Source organism: Sturnira hondurensis, unplaced genomic scaffold (genome assembly GCF_014824575.4).
Source record: "Sturnira hondurensis isolate 20B ecotype Veracruz unplaced genomic scaffold, ASM1482457v3 Scaffold0009664, whole genome shotgun sequence".
NCBI lineage: Eukaryota > Metazoa > Chordata > Mammalia > Chiroptera > Phyllostomidae > Sturnira > Sturnira hondurensis.
In genome coordinates this window covers 848,439-869,000 of record NW_028082295.1, presented here as the reverse complement: position 1 = coordinate 869,000, position 20,562 = coordinate 848,439, and the positions used below count along the sequence as shown (strand labels likewise).

Here is a 20,562-nt window from a genome sequence, read left to right as displayed (position 1 = left end):
TCTATTCTTTCCTTTATGTTCTTTGCCATTGGGAACATATCAGTGAAAATATTGCTGCATGGAATATCTGACATTTTTTTGCCTGTGCTCCTCTTAAGGACCTTTACAGTGTCATGACTCATATTTAAGTCTTTTATCCATCTTAAATTTTTTTGTGTGTGTGGAGTAAGTTGGTGGTCAACTTTCTTTTTTTTTTTTTCCATTTCGCTGTCCAGATCTCCCAATTCCATTTGTTGAAGAGGCTACTTTTACTACATTTTGTGCTTCTGCCCCCTTTGTCAAATATTAATTGACCATAGAGACTTGGATTTATTTCTGAGCTCTGTATTCTGTTCCATTGGTCTATGTGTCTGTTCTTTTGCCAGTACAAGGCTGTTTTGATTACAGAGGACTTGTAATACAGTTTGATATCAGGTATTGTGATCCTTACTGCTTTGTTCTTCTTTCTCAAAATTGCTGCAGCTATCTGGGGTCATTTTGGGTTCCATATAAATTTTTGAGATGTTTGTTCTATATTTGTGAAATATGCCATTGGTACTCTAATAGGTATTGCATTGAATCTATAAATTATTTGGGTAGTGTGGACATTTTGATGAAGTTAATTCTTCATATCCATGAACATGATATATGTTTTCATTTGTTGTCTCTTCTTTGATTTCTTTCTTCAGTGTTGTGTAGTTTCCTCAGTACAGATCTTTTACCTCCTTGGTTAGGTTTACTGCTAGATATTTTATTTTTCTTCTTGCCACATTGCATGTGATTTTTTCTAATTTGTTTCTGATATTTTATTGATGGTATACAAAAATGCCTTTGAGCCCTGGCTGGTGTAGCTCAGTGGACTGAGCACAGGCCTGTGAACCAAAGCATTGTGGTTCAATTCCCAGTCAGGGCACATGCCTGGGTTGCAGGCCAGTGCCCAGGGGGAGATGCACAAGAGGCAACGATACATTGATATTTCTCTCCCTCTCTTCTTTCCATTCCCTCTAAAGATAAATAAATAAAATCTTTTAAAAAATGCCTTTGCAGGGGAGGGCTGGGATAGGAGTAAAAGACAGAAAACTGTACTTGAACAACAATTAAAACTATTAAATAAATTTTTAAAAATGCCTTTGATTTCTGAATATTGACTTTGAATCCTGCTGTTTTGCCAAATTCATTTATTAGGTTGAGAAGGTTGTTTGCCAAAGTATATAGGATTTTTCTATGTACATTATCATGTCATCTGCAAACAATGACAGTTTTGTTTCCTGTTTTCCTCAATTTGGATGTCTTTTATTTCCTTTTTTCTCTGATGCTGTGAATAGGACTTCCAATGCTATGTTGAACAGAAGCTGTGAAAATGGACAACCTTGTCTTATTCCTGATCACAGTGGAGAAGTTTTTAGTTTTTGCCCATTGAGTATGATGTTGGCAATATGTATCTCATATATGGCCTTTATTATGTTGAGGAATGCTCCCTCTATACCCACTTTACTGTTTTTATCATAAATGGGTGCTGTACTTTACCAAATGCTTTTTCTGCATTTATGGATATGATCATGTGATTTTTGTTTGCTTTTGTTTATGTGATGTATTACATTTACTGATTTGTGAATATTGAACCACCCTTGCATCCCTGGGATGAATCCCACTTGATCATGGTGTATGATCTTTTTAATGTATTGCTGGATGTGGTTTGCCAATATTTTGTTGAGTATTTTAGCATCTATGTTCATCAGCAATATTGGCCTGAAGTTTTCTTTCTTTGCTGTGTCTTTGTCTGGTTTTGAGATTAGAATAATGCTGGCTTCATAAAAAGAGTTTGGGAGTCCTCCATCTTCTTAATTTTTTGAAATGATCTACGAAGGATTAATTGGCTCTTCCTTAAGTGCTTTGTAAAATTCTCCTGTGAAACTGTCTAGTCCAGGGTTTTTGTGTGCTGGAAAAATTTTGATTGCTGCTTCAATTCATCAGCTGTTATTGGTCTGTTCAGGCTTTCTGCTTCTTCTTCACTTAGTTTAGGAAGATTATATTTTTCTAAAAATTTGTTCACTTCCCCTAGGTTTTCAAATTTCTTGGCATATAGTTATTTGTAGTGATTTCTTAAAATCATTTGTATTTCTGTTGTATCAGTTGTAATTTCTCCTCTTTCATTTCTGATTGTCCTTACTTCGTTCCTCTCTCTTTTTTCTTGATGAATCTCCTTAAGTACTTGTCAATTTTGTTTATCTTTTCAATGTACCAGCTCCTGGTTTTATTGATTGTGAGGGCAACTTTTCCTGGAAGTCCCCCTTTCACCACGGATGAAAGAAACACTACCAAGACATGATCTGCTTGGGGAGGAGAGGTGGACAGTTTCTCAGAGGAAAAAGCCCAGGAGAGCCCTTTCTTTGGGGGCTTTCATTAGGTTGTAATACACAGGAATACAGGGTGGCAAGGATCAAACAGAAGATAACATTTCAAAGAAATTTGAGGGCCTAGTTTGAGTCAGTGTCTGTCAGAAAAGGGGGTTGCAGAAACTGTGGGAGACATACTCATTTCCTGCTCGGACCCTTAACATATGGATGAAAACACTCTTAGCAATGCAGGTTTCACAGGATTTTTAGGAATTCTTTCTTATGACTGATTAGCCCGGATACCGCTCTAGCAAGGAAAGGAGCTGCACTGCCTCCCCCATCACAGGTTTTCAGGCTCAAGTGTATTAGAGCCAGGAAGCTCTTCTTCCAGAGGATGTGGAGACTCAGGCTATGTCACAATAGCCAGAAGGGAAGGGTATATTGCTCCCTCTTTGTTGCACCCCCTCTGAGTCCTTCTATGATGGCCTCCCAAGTTGCCCCTTGCTGGCTTAGGTTGCCCCTTGCTGTGAGGAGTCATACCCGTCACCAACATCAACCATACTTTGGGGGCAGGAGAGTAAGCTGAGGCAGCATTTGCTACCAGAGACAAGCTTTTGTCTCCTGTGGCTCCCATTCTGGAGGTCACTCACTCATCCTTAGCTATGGGGGGTAGTTACAATTCCTGAAACCAGGCAGAGAAGTTCCCAACAATTGATCCTTCAAATTGTTCTTTTAGTCTCCATGTCATTTAATTTTGTTCTGATATTGGTTATTTCCTTCCTTCTACTTGCTCTGGGCTATCTTTATTGTTACTCCTCCAGTTCTTATAGCTGTAGGGTTAGGTTGTTTATTGGAATTATTTCTATATTTTTTAGGTAGGCCTGTATCACTATGAACTTCCCACTCAGGACTTCCTTCAGTGTGTCTCATAAGTTTTGGATTGTTGTGAGTTCATTTTCATTTTTTTTCCAGAAACTTCCTTATTTCTTCCTTAAACTCATTCTTGACCCATTCATTTTTTAATAACATGGTATTTAATCCATGAGTTTGGGTTTTTATGGGTTTTTTCTTTGAGGTTGGTTTCTAGTTCCAGTCCTTTGTGGTCAGAGAAAAATACTTGATATGATTTTCATTTTTTTAAATTTGTTGAGGCTTGTTTTGTGTCCTATCATGTGGTCTATCTTTGATAATGTTCCACGTGCATTTAAACAGATTGCGTATTTTGCTTGTTTGGGATGAAAGGCTTTATATATATCAGGTAAGTCCATTTGATCTAGGGCATTGTTCAATTCCACAATTTCTTTGTTGCTATTTTGTTTGGAAGATTTATCCATTTCTGACAATGTGGTTTTGAAATCCTCTATTATAATTGTGTTGCTGTCAATATCTTTCTTGAAGTACTCCAAGATTTTCTTTGTGTATTTGGGTGCTCCTATATTTGGTGCATGTATATTTACAATGTTTATGTCTTTTTGATGGATTCTTTCCCTGAGTATTATGAAGTGACCTTCCTGGTATCTTTTTATGGCTCTTTTTCTGAAGTCTATTTTTTCTGAGTATTGCTCCCATTGCTTTTTTTCCCTGTCCATTTTCTTCAAATATTTGTTTTCAGTCCCTCACTTTCAGTCTGTGTAGGTTTTTTGATCTGAGGTGGGTCTCTTGAAGGCAGCCTATGTGTGGGCCAAGCTTTCTTATCTATTCACCTATTCTATGTCTTTTCATGGGAATACTTAGTTCATTTACATTTAAGGTTATTATGGATAAGTGATCACACATTGCCATTTTTTCATATCTGTGTTCCTCTTTCTCTCTCACTCTTTTTTACCCTTTTCTTAAAGCAGACCCTTTAGCATCTCTTGCAGTGATAGTTTGGAGGAGGTGTATTCTTTGAGGCTTTTTTTTTTTCTGGGAAAGTCCTCATTTGTCCTTCCATTTTAATTGAGAGCCTTGCCAAGTAGAGTAGTCATGAGTGCAGGCCTGTGGTTTTCATTACTTGGAATATTTCTTGCCATTCTCTTCTTGCTTGGAGTGTTTCCATTGAGAAGTCAGTAGCTAACCTTATTGGGGCTCCCTTGTATGTTATTTCCTTTTACTCTCTTGCTACCTTTAAGATTCTCTCTTTGTCTTGGAGTTTTGCCATTTTAATGATGATGTGTCTTGAAGTGAGCCTCTTTGAGTTCCTCTTGATTGGAACTCTCTGTGTTTTTTCTCTCATTAAATTAGGAACGCTTTCCATCATTACTTTTCCAAACAAGTTTTCTATCCCTTGGTCTTCTTCTCCTTCTGGTATCCCTATTATACCAATATTATTACATTTCATGTTGTCATGCAGTTCCCTTACCACTTCTTCCTTCTTTCTGATTCTCTTTTCCTTTTCTCACTCTTTCTGGGTGTTTTTTTCTACCTTGTCCTCCAGTTCGCTAATTCAATCCTCTTCTTCATCCACTTTGATTGTGATTCCTTCTAGTGTGTTTTCTAATTCTGAGATTTTGTTGTTTATTTCTTCCTGTTTTTTTTGTATAGTTTCTGTTTCCTTCTTCCTACTGTTGTAGTTCTCACTTAGTTCTTTGTAGTTGTCTGTGAGTTCCCTGAACAACTTTATAACCATTATTTTGAATTCTATATTTTATAGTTTGGATACCCCCATTTCATGTAGCTGTTTTAGTGAGGAGAATTCCATGCCTTTTGATTGCATGTTCTTTTTTTTGTCTCCCCATTTTAGGTGATTCTTTTTGTTTGTTTCTGTGCTTCCTGATATTTTGCTTTGCTAGCTGTCTTTGTAGAGTGAACTTCTATGATTGGAATTCTATGCGGTTCAGTGGTGTGGTCTCTTTATTCTCCTTGTCTGGACACTCTATGTTTGCCATTTCTTCTGTTTGTGTGGGCTTTCTTGTTGTACTTGGGTTGTGACCTTTTGGTGGTTCCTTTGTTGGTGGATTTTCTCTTCCAGCAGGTATACTCATGTTCTCAGGTCCCACCTATTCTTGTATGTGATAAGTGGCAGGGGGTAGGCAAAATAGATTAAAACAGTGTGGGAGTATTTAATGGGTTTAAAGTACCAGTAAGTAGAGAAGAGATAGGAGATTCTTTAGATAAGTATAATGTTAACTGTGATATTTCACCTCTCTAGCCACTTTTTATAAAAAGGTGAAAAAGAGATAAGACTCTTGTTAGAGGGGAGGATTGTGAGCCTAATCCAGAAAACAGAGTGCTTGTGCGAAGTCAGATGATGAGATATAGTGAGACTAAAGGATAAAAGGTAGGCATAGTGTGAGAGAGAATAGAGTTAACCACAACAAAAATAATGCTCAGGGATAAAGTGAAGTGGGCTAAAATCAGGGAGGGTTACTGTGTAGTATGTACAATTGTATGGAATGACAATTATTTATAATTGTACTGGAACAACAATAATATGAGAATAAGAATATGATTAGGGTAGCCACAATAGAAAGTACAAGATCAAGAGTTGTGTTATTGAAACACAAGTGAAGTGAAAGAAGGAAATTAAAATATAATGAAAAAAGAATAAGAAAAAAACAATCAAACCATGCAATTAAACAGAGCAATAAAACAAAGAAAATTAAGCATGACAAAGAGAGATAAAAAAGAATAATAAAACAAACGTAGTGAAAATAATGAAAAAATAATAATACAGATAAACAATAAAATGCCAGTTCATGTAATAACAAAGTGACATTTGTCTCAGTTTCTCAATTTTGGGGATTAGCCTTGTGCTCCCCCTTTGAATTTGTCTCTAGACCTTTCATAACTCCAGGTCTTATTGTCTCACTTGGAGGAAGAAAACAAGGGAGAAAAAAAGAGAGGAAAGAAAAAAATAAGCCTCCTGCTTACTCTAAACCTGTTGAGCACGTTCTGCTGGTCTTTCTGGATGCCACAGGAAGAGGGGGGCTGGGCTTCATCTTTCTCCCTTTCTATAATTTTGCAAGTATAGGGACCAGCTCTGAGCCACAATATTCACAGTTCTCCAGCTTCTAGCCCAGGTTCTCTCTGATCTACCAGGCTCAAAGCAGCCATTCTGTCTCTGGGTGTGCAGTGAAAGTCAAGCCCAGGTGCATGGCTCAGGTCATCCACTCACTCTCTGGGCATGCAGATGGGTCAAGTCTTGGCACACAGCTCAAGTCACCCTTGGTGCAATTTAGCCATTGCTTGTGAGTTCCTTACAAAGCAGCTGCCCACTGTACTTCATAAGCGCAAGGCTTTTCACACAGCTGAACTTTCTAACCAGTCTGGAGAGTATCCGGGTCAGAGTTGGACATGGCCCAACTCTTTTCCATTCTCTAGGTGTCGCTTGGCACCCCAGCTTCTCTGGTAATGACCTACCCAGCATCCATAGTCCCAGTATGCATAGTCTCATGTATACTGCCTCTGTGCATCTCTCATTTTGTCTCTATTCCCCTCAGTGACTTCCAGTATCGGGGTCCCTCCTGGTGCTGGGCTCCCCTCTCTGCTCTGGTAGGGGAGAAAGCTGATGATCTAACCCTCCTCCCAGTATCCTGCTGCAGGTGCTGGGCCAGGGTCCACAGCAGCCTAGGTCCTTGTGCAGATCTCAGGGAATTTACCATCCCAGTGCAATCTCCTAACCATCTGTTTTTCAATCCCTTCTACACTTTTTGGCCCACAATCTTCATATAAGCTTGGATTCCACTGGCTGTTTACTCTGTTCCTTAGAAGATTGACTAGGTGCTCCAGCTGGGCACAGGGAGAACTGGGCTCTGCTCCTACCTACCTCTCTACCATCTTGCTCCTCTCTTATATTTTTTGTTTTTAAGTGTAATTTATTAATTATGCTATTACATCTGTCCCATTTTTTTCTCTCCTTTATCCCCCTCCACCCTGCACCCACCTTCATTCAGCACTTCCCCCACCCTTAGTTCATGTCCATGGGTCACACCTATAAATTCTTTGGCTTCTCCATTTCCTATATGGTTCTTAATCTCTCTGTGTCTATTTTGTACCTATCAATTATGTTTCTTATTCCCTGTATCTTATCCCCCATTTCCTCCACACACACTGATAACCCTCTATATGATCTCCATTTCTATGGTCTGTTCCTGTTCTAGTTGTTTGCTTAGTTCATTTTTGTTTTGTTTTGTTTTTTAGATTCAGTTGTTGATAGGTGTGAGTTTGTTGTCATTTCACTGTTCATAGTCTTGAACTTCTTTTTCTTAAATAAGTCTCTTTAATATTTCATATAATAAGGACTTGGTGATGATAAACTCCTTTAACTTGACCTTATCTGAGAAGCACTTTATCTGCACTTCCATTCTAAATGATCATTTTACTGGATAGAGTAATCTTGGATGTAGGTCCTTGGCTTTCATGATGTTGAATACTTTTTTCCAGCCCCATCTTGCCTGCAAGTTTTCTTTTGAGAAATTAGCTGATAGTCTTATGGGAACTACTTTGTAGGTAACTGTCCCCTTTTCTCTTGCTGCTTTTAAGATTCCCTCCTTATCTTTAAACTTGGGTGATTTAATTATGATGTATCTTGGTGTGTTCCTCCTTGAGCCCAACTTCTTTGGACTCTCTGAGTTTCCTAGACTAGCATGTCTAGTTCCTTTGGTACATTAGGGAACTTTTCCTTCATTCTTTTTTTCAAATAAGTTTTCGATTTCCTTCTCTTCCTCTTCTCCTTCTGGTACCTCTATGATGCAGATGTAGAAATATTTAAAGTTTTTCCAGAGGTTCCTAAACCTCTCCTCATTTTTTTAAATTCTTGTTTCATCATTCTGTTACAGTTAAATGTTTATTTCTCCCATCTGTTCCAAATTGTTCTGAATCCCAGTTTCCTTTCCTTCACTGTTAGTTCCCTATATACTTTTCTTTATTTCCCTTTGTATAGCCTTCACTTCTTCCTTTATTTTCTTGTCATACTCAATCATTTCTGTGAACATTGTGATTACCAGTGTTTTGAACTCTGCATCTTATAGGCTGGCTTTCTCTTTGTTGCTTAATTCTTTTTCTGGAGTTTTGATCTGTTCTTTCATTTGGGCGATATTTCTGTGTCTCTTCAATTGTTGTCACACCTGTTACATTGTAAGGGGTGGAGGCTTATGTATTCTCCAGCGTGGGGCAACCCACTTTACCACACCATGGTGCTGTATGTGGGGGAGTGGTTAGACAGGGAACAATGCCATTTGCTCAACTCTCACCCCACTCTCAGTCACTCCCCCTTTTCCTGCAAGCAAATGGCATGCTTCCAGGTGCTTCTGTGGTGCTGAGTCTTGAGTGGGTGTGTGTGTGTATATTTCTAGGTCTCCATGTGTTCCTCAAATGACTCTCCTGAGAAATTGGCAGTTTCTTCCACTGCCACAACTGCTGCATGTTTTTACAGCTGGAGTTTATGAGGAATGGTCAGAGAGGGATTCATGCCACTTGCTCAGCTCTTGCTCTGCTTTCAGTCACTTCCCCTTCTTCATTCAAGCATATGGCACCCTTCCTGGTGCTGCTCTGGTGCTGCCCTGGTACTCCCCTGGTACTGGTTTCTGAGTGGGTGGGTTTGTGTATATTCTAGGATTCCATGAGCCCCTGAAATGGACTCTTCTGAGAGACTGGCAGTTTCTTCCACCACCACAACCCCCACAGATTTTTATACCCAGAGATTATGAGGCTTTATTTTTCTGGTACTGGAACCCTGGGTTGCATGGTCTGTCCTGAGCTGGGATTGCTTACTCCTGTTGTTCCTCCCAGTTTTTATCCATACACAAATGTGGGACCACCCAGTCTATGCGGTATTTTTTCTGCCCTGGTGGCCCTCCTGCCAGTCTGGATGAAAGTTTCTTCTCTAACTCCTTGGTTGTCAGACTTCCACACTGTTTCATTTTCTGGCAGTTCTTGTCGTTTTTTGTTTTTGATTGGTTGTTATATTTCTTTTGGTTGTGTGAGGAGGCCAAGAGTATCTACTACACTTTCATCTTGGCTGGAGGTCTTAAAATGGAACAATTATAACAATATACTGTAATAAAAGCTATGTGAATGAAGGGTCTCTCTGCCTCTCTCTCTCTTTGTGTGTGTCTCTCTGTCTCTCTTACTTAAGAGAGCTAACTAGCAGGAAGTATATACAGCATGGAGACATGTAAAAAAGAATGATTCACTTCCTGAGCTGGAAAGAGCAGGAAGGCATTAGATTTCATTATGATACAATGCTTGCAATGAAAACTTATGATTTACTTATTTCTAGAATTTTTCCATTTTGTATTTTCAGACCATAATCACAGAAAGTAAAACCTTGTATAAGGCAGGGTTTATTTTTGAGAAAAATTAATACTCTAAAAATTATGCATGCAGTTGGAGGTGGTGCCAAAACCAGGGTGCTTTTACCTGGGGTTTAGAGATCACAAGGCTGGAAGGCCCCTGAAGGCTGAATTTTTGTGGATTATGTGAGTAAATCTCACATGGGTTGAGGAGATGGTAGATCAGCACACATGCAGTGTGTGAAGCCTCATGAAGCTGGGACAGGATCCTCCTCACCATTGGTGTCATGGTGTGATGATGGGCAGGTCACTTAAACCATCTAAAGCACAATTTCTTCAGCTGTAAAATGGAGACACGTATGGCACCTACACTTGGCCATGTCCTCCACCCTCTTGCTCCCCCAAGGAGGCCCCATCCCAGCGCACAATAGCCAACTCTAACCACTCCAGCTTCCCAAGAGATATGGGGGCCTTTGTTCAAGCAACCTCCATTCCAGGGAAGTAATTGGGTTGCCCTTTACCTCTACACAGTGAGAAGCTCCATGTTACCAATTCTTCTCAGAACAAGGAGAACTGCTGTAGATGACCTGCTGGGTACATTTACGTCCAAAAACAATGGACAACTTTTAAAGTCAGCATCTCTGTTTTTATTTTATTTTTCTTTTATTTCATTTTCAAATTCTAATAAAATTTTTAGAATTTTCTGGCTGATGTTCTATAATCATTTTAATATTTGAAAATGTTCTTTGACTGCACAAAATATATTGTATTGTTGATCCAGAAGAACCCCAATGTGCTCAGTTAACACTCACTGGCCTGATGATTGCAATGTCTTCAGAGGAAATTGAATTTGCTTAAACACACCATGTTTTCAAGGTTTGTACGTGCTTTATAGTTAGTTTGCCAAAAATATACAGTGATTAAAAAGCAGAGGTCGGGTCTGTACCATTTGATGCTTCTGAGTTAATGACAACAATGGTCTGTTCTGCCCTTTGGTGGGAGAACTGCACAACCTCACACTGTCTATTGTAGGTATTTTCTCCAGCTTGCACTTGGACTTTGACTTTTGTTTATAACATTTTTATATATAAATAAAATTTTTATTTTATGAATATTTTATTTTTTTCTTTACAGTACTTTTGTAAAATTTATTATTGTTTTTCAATTACAGTTGCTCTCATTTTCCCCCCTACCTCTCTGGTGCCCTCCCCACCACCCATCTCCCACATTCAATGCTCCCCCTTTCAATGTCCTTGTCCATGGAATCTTTATACATGTTCCTTCCCTTGATCCTTTCCCTTCTTTCCCCCATTAACCCATCCCCCCTTCCCTCAGGCCACTGTAAGTTTGTTCTTTATTTCCAAGTGTCTGTTTCTATTTTGCTCATTTGATTGTTTTGTTGAGTAGGTTCCATTTATAGGTGAGATTATATGGTATTTGTCTTTCACTGCCTGGCTTATTTCACTTACCAAAATACTCTCTAGTTTCATCCATGCTGTCACAAAGAGTAGGAGTTCTTTCTTCCTTTCTGCTGTATAGTATTGCATTCTGTAAATGTGCCATAGCTTTTTGATCCATTCATTTACTGATGGGCTTTCTCCAGCACTTGGCTATTGTAAATAACACTGCTATGAACATTGGGGTGCATAAGTTCTTTTGAATTGGTGATTTGGAATTCTTACAGTACAATCCTAGCATTGGAATCACTGGATCAAAGGGCATTTTCATTTCTTGTTTCTTGAGGAAATTCCATATGGTTTTCCACATTGGATGCACCAGTCTGCATTCCCTCTAACAGTGCACTAGGGCTCCCTTTTCTCCACAACATCGCCAGCACCTGTTGTGTGTTAATTTGTTTATGGTGGTCATTCTCACTGGTGTCAAGTGGTATTTTACTGTGGTTTTAATTTGCATCTCTCTAATGGCTAGTGATGTTGAGCATTCTTTCATACATCTGTGGGCGCTCTGTATGTCCTCCTCGGAGAAATGTCTGTTAAGGTCCTTTGCCCATTTTTTAATCAGGATTTTTGTCTTCCTGGTGTGGATTCATGTGAATTCTTTACATATGTTAGAGATCAAACCTTTATCTGAGTTATCTTTGGCAAATACGTTTTCCCATATAGTTGGTTCCCTTTTAATTTTGCTGATGTTTTCTTTAGCCATGCAGAAGCTTTTTATTTTGTCCCATTTGTTTATTCCTACCTTTATCTCCCCTGACCTAGAGGACATAACAGATATATGAAGTTTTTCTGCCTATCTTCTTCTCTAGGACTTTTATGGTGTCATGACCTATATCTAAGGGTTTTATCCATTTTCAGTTTTTTGTGTGTGTGGTGTAAATTGGTGGTCTTGTTTTATTTCTTGTGTGTATCTGTGCAGGTCTCCTAACACCATTTATCAAAGAGGCTATTTTTATTCCACTTTATGCTCCTGCCCCCTTTGTCAAATATTAACTGACCATGTAGATATGGGTTTATTTCTGGCCCCTGTATTTTTTAATTATTTTGTTGTTGTTCAATTACAATTGTTTAAATTTACCCCTCACCACCCCTCCCCTACCCCAGCCAAACCCACCTCCCTCCCTTGCTTGCAATGTTCTGTATTCTTTATTGTTTCTGGGTATTCCTCCTTTCCATTTGATTGGGAATTGCTTCTTTGTTTCTCTATCTTAGGAGAGTCTGTTCTTGCTAATTTCTTCTTCTTAGACTGATCTGCTTTGACTCCCTGTCTTTGTGGTGTGAAATTCTATGGTAGAAGTGTGTGATTCAGTGGTGCAGAATGTGATACCTTCTTGACTGTGATACTCTTTCATTATGTTATTCTTTGGATGTCCTTTATGCCATGTATGTTGGCTTTCCTGAGGTAATTTGATTTTGATTGCTTTTGGGTTATTCTTTGGTGGATACCTCCCTCCAGCTGGTTGATTGAGGGTCACTCCACCCACCATGTCTTGTATGCTGTTGTGCAGGTGCTGACATAGCAAAATCACTCAGCTCAGGAAACAAACCCATGTCCACAAAAATAACTCCCACCCACAACCCCACTATCAACAGCAAATGAAACAATATTAATGAGTATAAAGAGATTAAAACTATTATAAGAAAGGAGAGTGAATATGAGATGACTAACTGGAAGAAAAATGATTTTGAGACAGTAGAGGAAGGTGCACTGATAATAGTAGGGAATCAGAGCAATGGGAAGAGAGGAAGTAAAATTTACATCTTAAATAACAAAAGGAATAAATAAGGTGGAATGGAGTAAGAGAAGAAATATATAGTATTAGGTTTAAATAGATATTAAAAAATAAAGTGAAAGAAGGCCCTGGCTGGTGTAGCTCAGTAGATTGAGCATGGGCCTGTGAACCAGAGAATCATGGTTCGATTCCCAGTGAGGGCACATACCTGGGTGGCAGGGCAGTTCCCAGCATGGGGAGCATGACAGGCAACAATACATTGATGTTTCTCTCCTTCTCTCTTTCCCTTCCCCTTTAAAGATAAATAAATAAAATCTTTAAAAAAATAAAAAAGAAAGAAAGAGAAAAAGAAAAAACAAATAATTTATAAATAAGAATCAAATTGGATGAAAAGATCCACCACAGCACTATCAACAACAAATGAACTAAGATTAATACAGGTGGGATGGAAATAAGAGGGGGAGAAAGGAAAGAAAGAAAAGCTTAAAAGATGTCTAGAGGAAAGGGAAGTGAATTCAACTTGATAGAGGGAGAGGGAATAGTAAGAGTGAGGAATGAAAGCCAGACTAAGACATGGAAAAATTAAAATTTGAGATAAAAAAATAACAAGTGGGATGAAGGCTGAATGGAGTAGGAGTGGGGAATGGTAAAATTTTACATTTGCAATACAAAAGTAGTGAAGAACTAGAGATAAAATTGAACAATTGAACAACTACTCTATCCACAACGAACAAGCAAAGATCACTAAAGACAGAGAGAGAGCATGGGTATCTTAAGAGTAGGAAAAAGAATGTGAGATGTTGAAAAGAAAATTGGTTTTGAGAGACTGGATGGGGGAGAAATAGTAAAGGTGCAGAATGGAAACAAGTTGTTGCAAGAGAGAAAACAAAATTTAAAACAAAAATAATGATAGGAATCAAGAAGGTAAAGTGGGGTAAGATAAGGGAGGAGCAAAATATGGGAATTAAAATAAGATATAATATAAAATCTAGTGACATAATATGCACAAACTTTTTTTTCGTATAATGGAACGGCATTTTATTTTATTTATTTTTTGTTTGCAAAAGTAGTTGTAGGAGTTTTGTTTTTTATTTATTTTTATTTAATTCTCATTCAAGAATTAATATGCACAATCAATATGCACAAACTTGAAGGACAAGAAATGAATGTTTAAAAACTATGCAAGAGATAAAATGTCACAAATCACAGAGAAGAGAGAGCATGGTGGATTTCATCTTGGTAGCATGTAGTATTTACCACTCATTTTTCTTTCTGGGTCCACCTCTGGTGATTTCAAGTGGTGTCCCAGTCTGGCCTTAGGCAGCCGGTTCGAGACTCCAGAGATCTACCATCTGTGCCTGATGCCTTCTGTGCCATGAGTCTCTGGTTGGCAATTTAGTCCTTCTGTAATCATCAGTCAGGCTTAAACACCACAGCGTGGGACAGAGTAACTTCTGGGGGTGGAGTTATCACTTTCCCTCTGGTGGGTATATTTATATGCTCCTGGGAGGGGAGTGGTCTACCTGAGCAAGATGGCTCCTACATTATGGGGGATGACTCAGCACTGGAATCCTGGCAGCTACTCTCTCAGTTCTTTCCCCAAAGCCACCACTACCAGTCCCTTCTCAAGCATATTTGGTCCATTCTGCAGTCCCCTTTGCTGGAGCCCAGGGTAAGTGGTTGCAAAAAAAAATTTATGTGTTGGCCCTTTAAACAGCTCTCTGCATCTCTAGCCACCCTCTCTGGCAGAGAAAAACCCTGCTGCTTTTCACAGATGGATATTATCGGTGTACTTCTTGTGTTTTGGTGCTGTAGGCTGGGGAGCCCAGCATGGGGTTCACACCCTATACTTCTCAGGGGGGTCCCCTCAGCCACTGAAATATCCCCCTGGCACATCAGCTTCTATTAAAGGGAGCCCAGTCAGCCCTCTCATGTCTCCTCTGCATTTCCTACCACATTGTGGCAAACCTGTTTCTTCTGTCTGTCCATGGTTATAAGGCTTCTCTCCCGCTATTGTTCAGTTGTCTGTTCTGGATGATTTCTCCAAAATTTAGCTGTAATTCCAGACTGATCCCAGGGGGGAGGTTTGTTTAACACCCACTCACTCCTCCACTACCTCAGATCTCTTTTTTAAAGGAAGTTCTGAATAACTGAGACACAGCCCCTGCCCTTAAGGATAATACCTTATATGTGTTCATATGAGTTTACATATTTACATGTGTATTTAAATATGGTATATGCATTTAGGGCTAAGTATAGGGTATAAGTCAAGTCAATAAGGCATGATGTGAGTGACATCCCTGCCCACTTTGGATGGCTCTCAAATTGACCCACCAGTCTGAAGGCTTCTGCAAGAGCAGAAACCTTCCCATGAACAGATTTATTTCATGGCCTCTTATTTCTTTTCAATATTTCAAATTTCATACAAAGACATATAAAGCCTTTCTTTCTGCCATCTGACACAATAGCTGACCACTTTATTCAGTTGCTTTATGTGTGCCTAATTGTTTGCTCCCCATGGAACCCTGTGATCTGAACACCATCACCGTCATCCCACATGACAGGTGAGGAGACCTTCCAGGGCAAACTGATCAAAGTCCTCACAGTCCCTAAGCAGTCAAACTGGGATTCAAATCAAGGAGCATGGCTCCAGAGTCAAGCTTTTTGCCACCCTGTGAAATGTTTCCTGCCTTCCTGAGGCTGCCGCAGGCCTCATCTCTGACCTCCTGGCTTCTGCCCTTGGCTATTTTGAGCAGGTCTCAGCCCAATGAGGTGCAAAGTCTGTAGGGCTTTGTAATCTAGCCAAGGACACCAGACTATCAACTTGTGCTCTCTGAGGGTTGCAGTCTCTGGTAAGAACAGCTTTGTCATGCCCTGGCTGGTGTAGCTCAGTGGATTGAGCGCGGGACTGCAAACCACATGATCATGGTTCGATTCCCAATCTGGGCACATGCCTGGGTTGCAGGCCAGTTCCCAGCAGGGGACTCACAAGAGGCAATCGTACACTGATATTTCTCTCCTCTCTCCTTCCCTTCTCCTCTAAAGATAAATAAATAAAATCTTTATTAAAAAAAAAGAACAGCTTCGTCACACCCTCTGCTTATTTTCAGACACCTGGTTATGAGGAGGTGGCCTCGTCAGTATGAATGGTTCTTTATGAAGATGAGGATAGAACACATCTGGCTTCATAAATGGTATGGAGGAGTAACAGGCATTCCAAGGGAGGAATATTTCAAAGCATGTCCAAGAAAGGCCTGATGGCATGAGAAGCAAGTTCTTGGTGTTTGCGTAAAATGAAATCTTGTAAGTTATGCTGCTAGACAGCTAATATCTCTTTAGGTAAGATTCATAGTAGCCCCATCATCCTCCCAGCAGAAAGAGAGAGAGCGACCAAGGAATCCTGTGCTAAGACTGAAGAGTAAAGTGGTCATTTGAAAATTCCTAATTCACATAGGTACTCTACATGCATTGTCTTTGTTTATGTTGTAGTCAATCCAACCCACCTATTTGAGAATCACTGTTGGCTGTCAAAGTGGCATGTTGAGACAGTTGTTGTTCCATTCTTTTTTTTACCTTTTTTAAAAAATATTTAATTATTTTTGAAGTACAGTTTTCTGTCTATTACTCTAATCCCATCCCACACCTCGTGCTCCCCCTCCTTCCAATTTCGACCCTTCTCAGTTGTTGTCCATGTATTCTTTATATATGTTCCTCTAAATCCCTCCCCTACTTCCCATGAAATTCCCTCCCCTCTTCCCTCTGGTCACTGTGAGCCTGTTCTCCATTTGAGTGTCATTGGTCATCTTTTGCTTGCTTGTTTCTTTTGTTGTTTAGGTTCCTGTTAAAGGTGAGATCATATACTATTTGTCTTTCACTGCCTGGCTTATTTCGCTCAGCATAATGCTTTCCAGTTACATCCATGATGTTACAAAGGGTATGACCTCCTTCTTTCTTTCTGCTACATAGACTTCCATTGTGTAAATGTACCATAGATTTTGATCCAGTCATTTACTAATGGGCACCTAGGTTGCTTCCAACTCTTGGCTATTGTAAATTGTGCTGTTTGAACATTGGGGAGCATAGGTTCTTTGGGATTGGTGTTTTAGGGTTCTTAGGATACAATCCTAGCAGTGGAATTGCAGGGGCAAAGGCATGATCATTTTTAGTTTTCTTAAAAAATTCCATACTGTTTTCCATAATGGTTGTACCAGTCTGCAATCACACCAACAGTGAACTAGGGTCCCCTTTTCCTCACAACCTCTCCAACATTTGAAGTTTGTTGCTTTGTTTATGATGGCCATTCTGACCGGTGTAGAGTGGTATGTCATTTTGCATTTAATTTGCATCTCTCTGATAGCTAGCAATATTGAGCATCTCTTCAGGTGTCTCTGGATCCTCTGTATGTCCTCCTTGGAAAAGTGTCTGTTCAAGTCCTTTACCCATTATTTAATTGGGTTAGTTGTCTTCTTAGAGTGAAGTTGTGTAAGTTCTTTGTATATTTTGGAGATTAAACCTTTGTCTGAGGTATCATTGGCAAATATGTTTTCCCATACAGTTGGTTGTCTTTTTATTTTATTGCTGCTTTCTTTAGCCATGCAGAAGCATTTAATTTTGATGAGATCCCATTTGTTTATTCTTTCCTTTATATTTCTTGCTCTAGGGGACATATCAGTAAAATGTTGCTGCGTGAAATATCTGAAAATTTCCTGCCAATGTTCTCCTCTAGGACTTTAATGGTTTCCCGACTTATATTTAAGTCTTTTATCCACCTTGAATTTATTTTGGTGTATGGTGTAACCTGGTGCTCGAGTTTCATTTGTTTGCATGTAGCTGACCAGTTCTCCCAACACCATTTGTTGAAGAGGCTATCTTTACCCCATTTTATGTTACTGCCCCCTTTGTTGAATATTAATTGACTATAGAGATTTGGGTTTATTTCTGGGCTCTCTGTTCTATTCCATTGGTCTATGTGCCTGTTTTTATTCCAGTACCAGGCCATTTTGATCACAGTGGCCTTGAAATACAGTTTGATATCAGGTATTGTGATTCCTCCTACTTGTTCTTCTTTCTCACAATTGCAGCTGCTATTCAGGGTCTTTTATGGTTCCATATAAAGTTTTGAAGTGTTTGTTCTATGCCTGTGAAATATGCCATTGGTACTTTAATAGGTATTGCATTGAATCTGTAAATTGCTTTGAGTAGTATGCCCATTTTGATGATGTTGATTCTTCCAATCCATGAACACGGTATCTGTTTCCATTTGTTTGTGTCTTCCTTGATTTCTTTCTTCTTCAGTGTTGTGTAGTTTTCTGAGTACAGGTCTTTTACCTCCTTGGCTAGATTTATTCCCAGATATTTTATTTTTGTTTTTGTTATATCGAATAGGATTCTTTTCTTGATTTCTGCTTCTGCTGTTTCACTGTTAGTATACAAAAATGCCTTTGATTTCTGGATATTGACTTTGTAACCCGCTGTTTTGCCAAATTCATTTATTAGTTCGAGCAGTTTATTGGTAGAGTCTATAGGATTTTCCATGTACACTATCATGTCATCTGCAAACAATGACAGTTTTGTTTCCTCCTTTCCAATTTGAATGCCTTTTATTTCCTTTTCTTGCCTAATCGCTGAGGCTAAAACTTCCATTAGTATATTAAATAGAAGTGGTGAAAGTGAGCAACCTTGTCTTGTTCCTGATTTTATTGGAAAAGATTTTAGTTTTTACCCATTGAGTATGATGTTGGCTGTAGGTCTTTCATATATGAATTTTATTATATTGAGGAATGCTCCCTCAATTCCCATTTTTCTGAGTACCTTTATCATAAATGGATGTTGTACCTTATCAAAAGCTTTTTCCACATCTATTGACATGACCATGTGGTTTTTGTCTTTGCTTTTGTTTCTGTGGTGTATTACATTTAGTGATTTACGAATATTGAACCATCCTTGCATCCCTGGGATGAATCCCACTTGGTTGTGCTCTATGATCTTTTTGATGTATTTTTGGATGCGACTTGCCAATATTTTGTTGAAGATTTTTGGGTCTGTGTTCATCAGTGATATTGGCCTGAAGTTTTCTTTCTTTGTTGTGTCTCTATCTGGCTTTGGAATTAGCATGGTGCTGGCTTCATAAAAAGAGTTTCGGAGTTTCCCATCATTTTGGATTTTTTGGAATAGTCTGCTAAGTAAAGGGGATAGCTCTTCCTTGAAAGCTTTGTAGAATTCTCATGTGAAACCATCTGGTCCAGGGCTTTTGTGTGATGGGAGTTTTTCTATTACTGCTTCAATTTCATTTGCTATTATTGGTCTGTTCAGGCTTTCTACTTCTTTTTCATTGAGTTTTGGAAGACTATATTTTTCTCGAAATTTGTCCATTTCACCTAGGTTTTCCAATTTAATGGCATACAGTTCTTCATAGTAATTTCTTACAATCCCTTCTGTTTCTCTGGTATCAGTTGTAATTTCTCCTCTTTCATTTCTGATTGTGTTTATTTGTGTCCTCTTTCTTCTTTTCTTAATGAGCCTACTTAAAGGCTTGTCTATTTTGTTTATCTTTTCAAAAAACCAACTCTTGGATTCATTGATCCTTAGAATTGTGCTTTTAGTCTCTATGTCATTTAATTCTGCTCTGATCTTGGTTATTTCCTTCCTTCTACTTGTTCTGGGCTGTCTTTGTTGTTGTTCTTCGAGTTCTTGCAGGCATAGGGTTAGGTTGTTTGTTTGAAATGTTTCTATCTTCTGTAGGTAAGCCTGTATTGCTATGAACTTCCCTGTCAGGACTGCCTTGGCCATGTCCGATAAATTTGGGGTTGTTGTGAGTTCATCTTCATTTGTTTCCAGAAACTTTTTGATTTCTGCCCTAATTTCAGTCTTGACCCATTCATTGTTTAATAGCATACCATTCAGTCTCCATGATTTGGAGTGTTTGGGGTTTTTTTCTTTGGGGTTGGTTTCTAATTTCACTCTCTTGTGATCAGAGAAAATGCTTGATATGATTTCAATTTTCTTGAATTTGTTGATGCTCGTTTTGTGTCCTATCATGTGGTCTATCTTTGAAAATGTTCCATGTGCATTTTAAAAGAATGTGTATTTAGCTTCTTTCGGGTGAAGGGCTCCATGTATATCAATTAGGTTCATTTCACCTGGGGTGTCGTTTAATGCTACAATATCTTTGTTGATATTTTGTTTTGGAGATCTGTCCTTTTTTGACAGTGGGGTGTTAAAGTCCCCTACTATAACTGTGTTGCTGTCAATATCTTTCCCGAAGTCTTCTAGGATTTTTCTTATATATTTGGGTGCTCCTATGTTGAGTGCATATACATTTACAATCTTTTTTTTTTTAATATTTTATTCATTTATCTTTAGAGGGGAAGGGAAGGAGAGAGGAAGAGAAACATCAATGTATGGTTGCTTCTTGTGCATCCCCTGATGGGAACTGGCCCCTGCCGGGAACTGGCCTGCAACCCAGGAATGTGCCCTGACTGGGAATCGAACTGTGATTGTCTGGTTCACAGGCCCGTGCTCAATCCACTGAGCTACACTAGCCAGGTACATTTACAATCTTAATGTCTTCTTGGTGGATTCTTCCCTTGAGTATTATGAAGTGACCTTCTTGGTCTCTCTTTGTGGCCCTTTTTTTGAAATATATTTCGTCTGATATTAGAATTGCTACTCTGGCTTTTTTCTCTTGACCATTTGCTTGGAAAATTTGTTTCCACCCTTTCACTTTTAGTCTGTGATGGTCTTTTGTCCTGAGGTGCATCTCCAGTAGGCAGCATATGTGTGGGTCATGCTTTCTTATCCATTCAGCTATTCTATGTCTTTTCATTGGAGCATTTAATCC

The 20,562-nt window shown here is 39.0% G+C and overlaps 1 protein-coding gene across 1 annotated transcript in view; it reads left to right on the top strand.

Moving 5' to 3' along the window:
- Nucleotides 1-15,980, top strand: part of CREG2 (cellular repressor of E1A stimulated genes 2) — a 69,771-nt gene extending 53,791 nt beyond the window's left edge. The window contains 3 exon segments of the mRNA XM_037057264.1: nt 10,296-10,384; nt 10,386-10,405; nt 15,833-15,980. Of these exon segments, the coding sequence (XP_036913159.1) occupies nt 10,296-10,384; nt 10,386-10,405; nt 15,833-15,980 (257 nt within the window).
- Nucleotides 15,981-20,562: the final 4,582 nt, after the last annotated feature.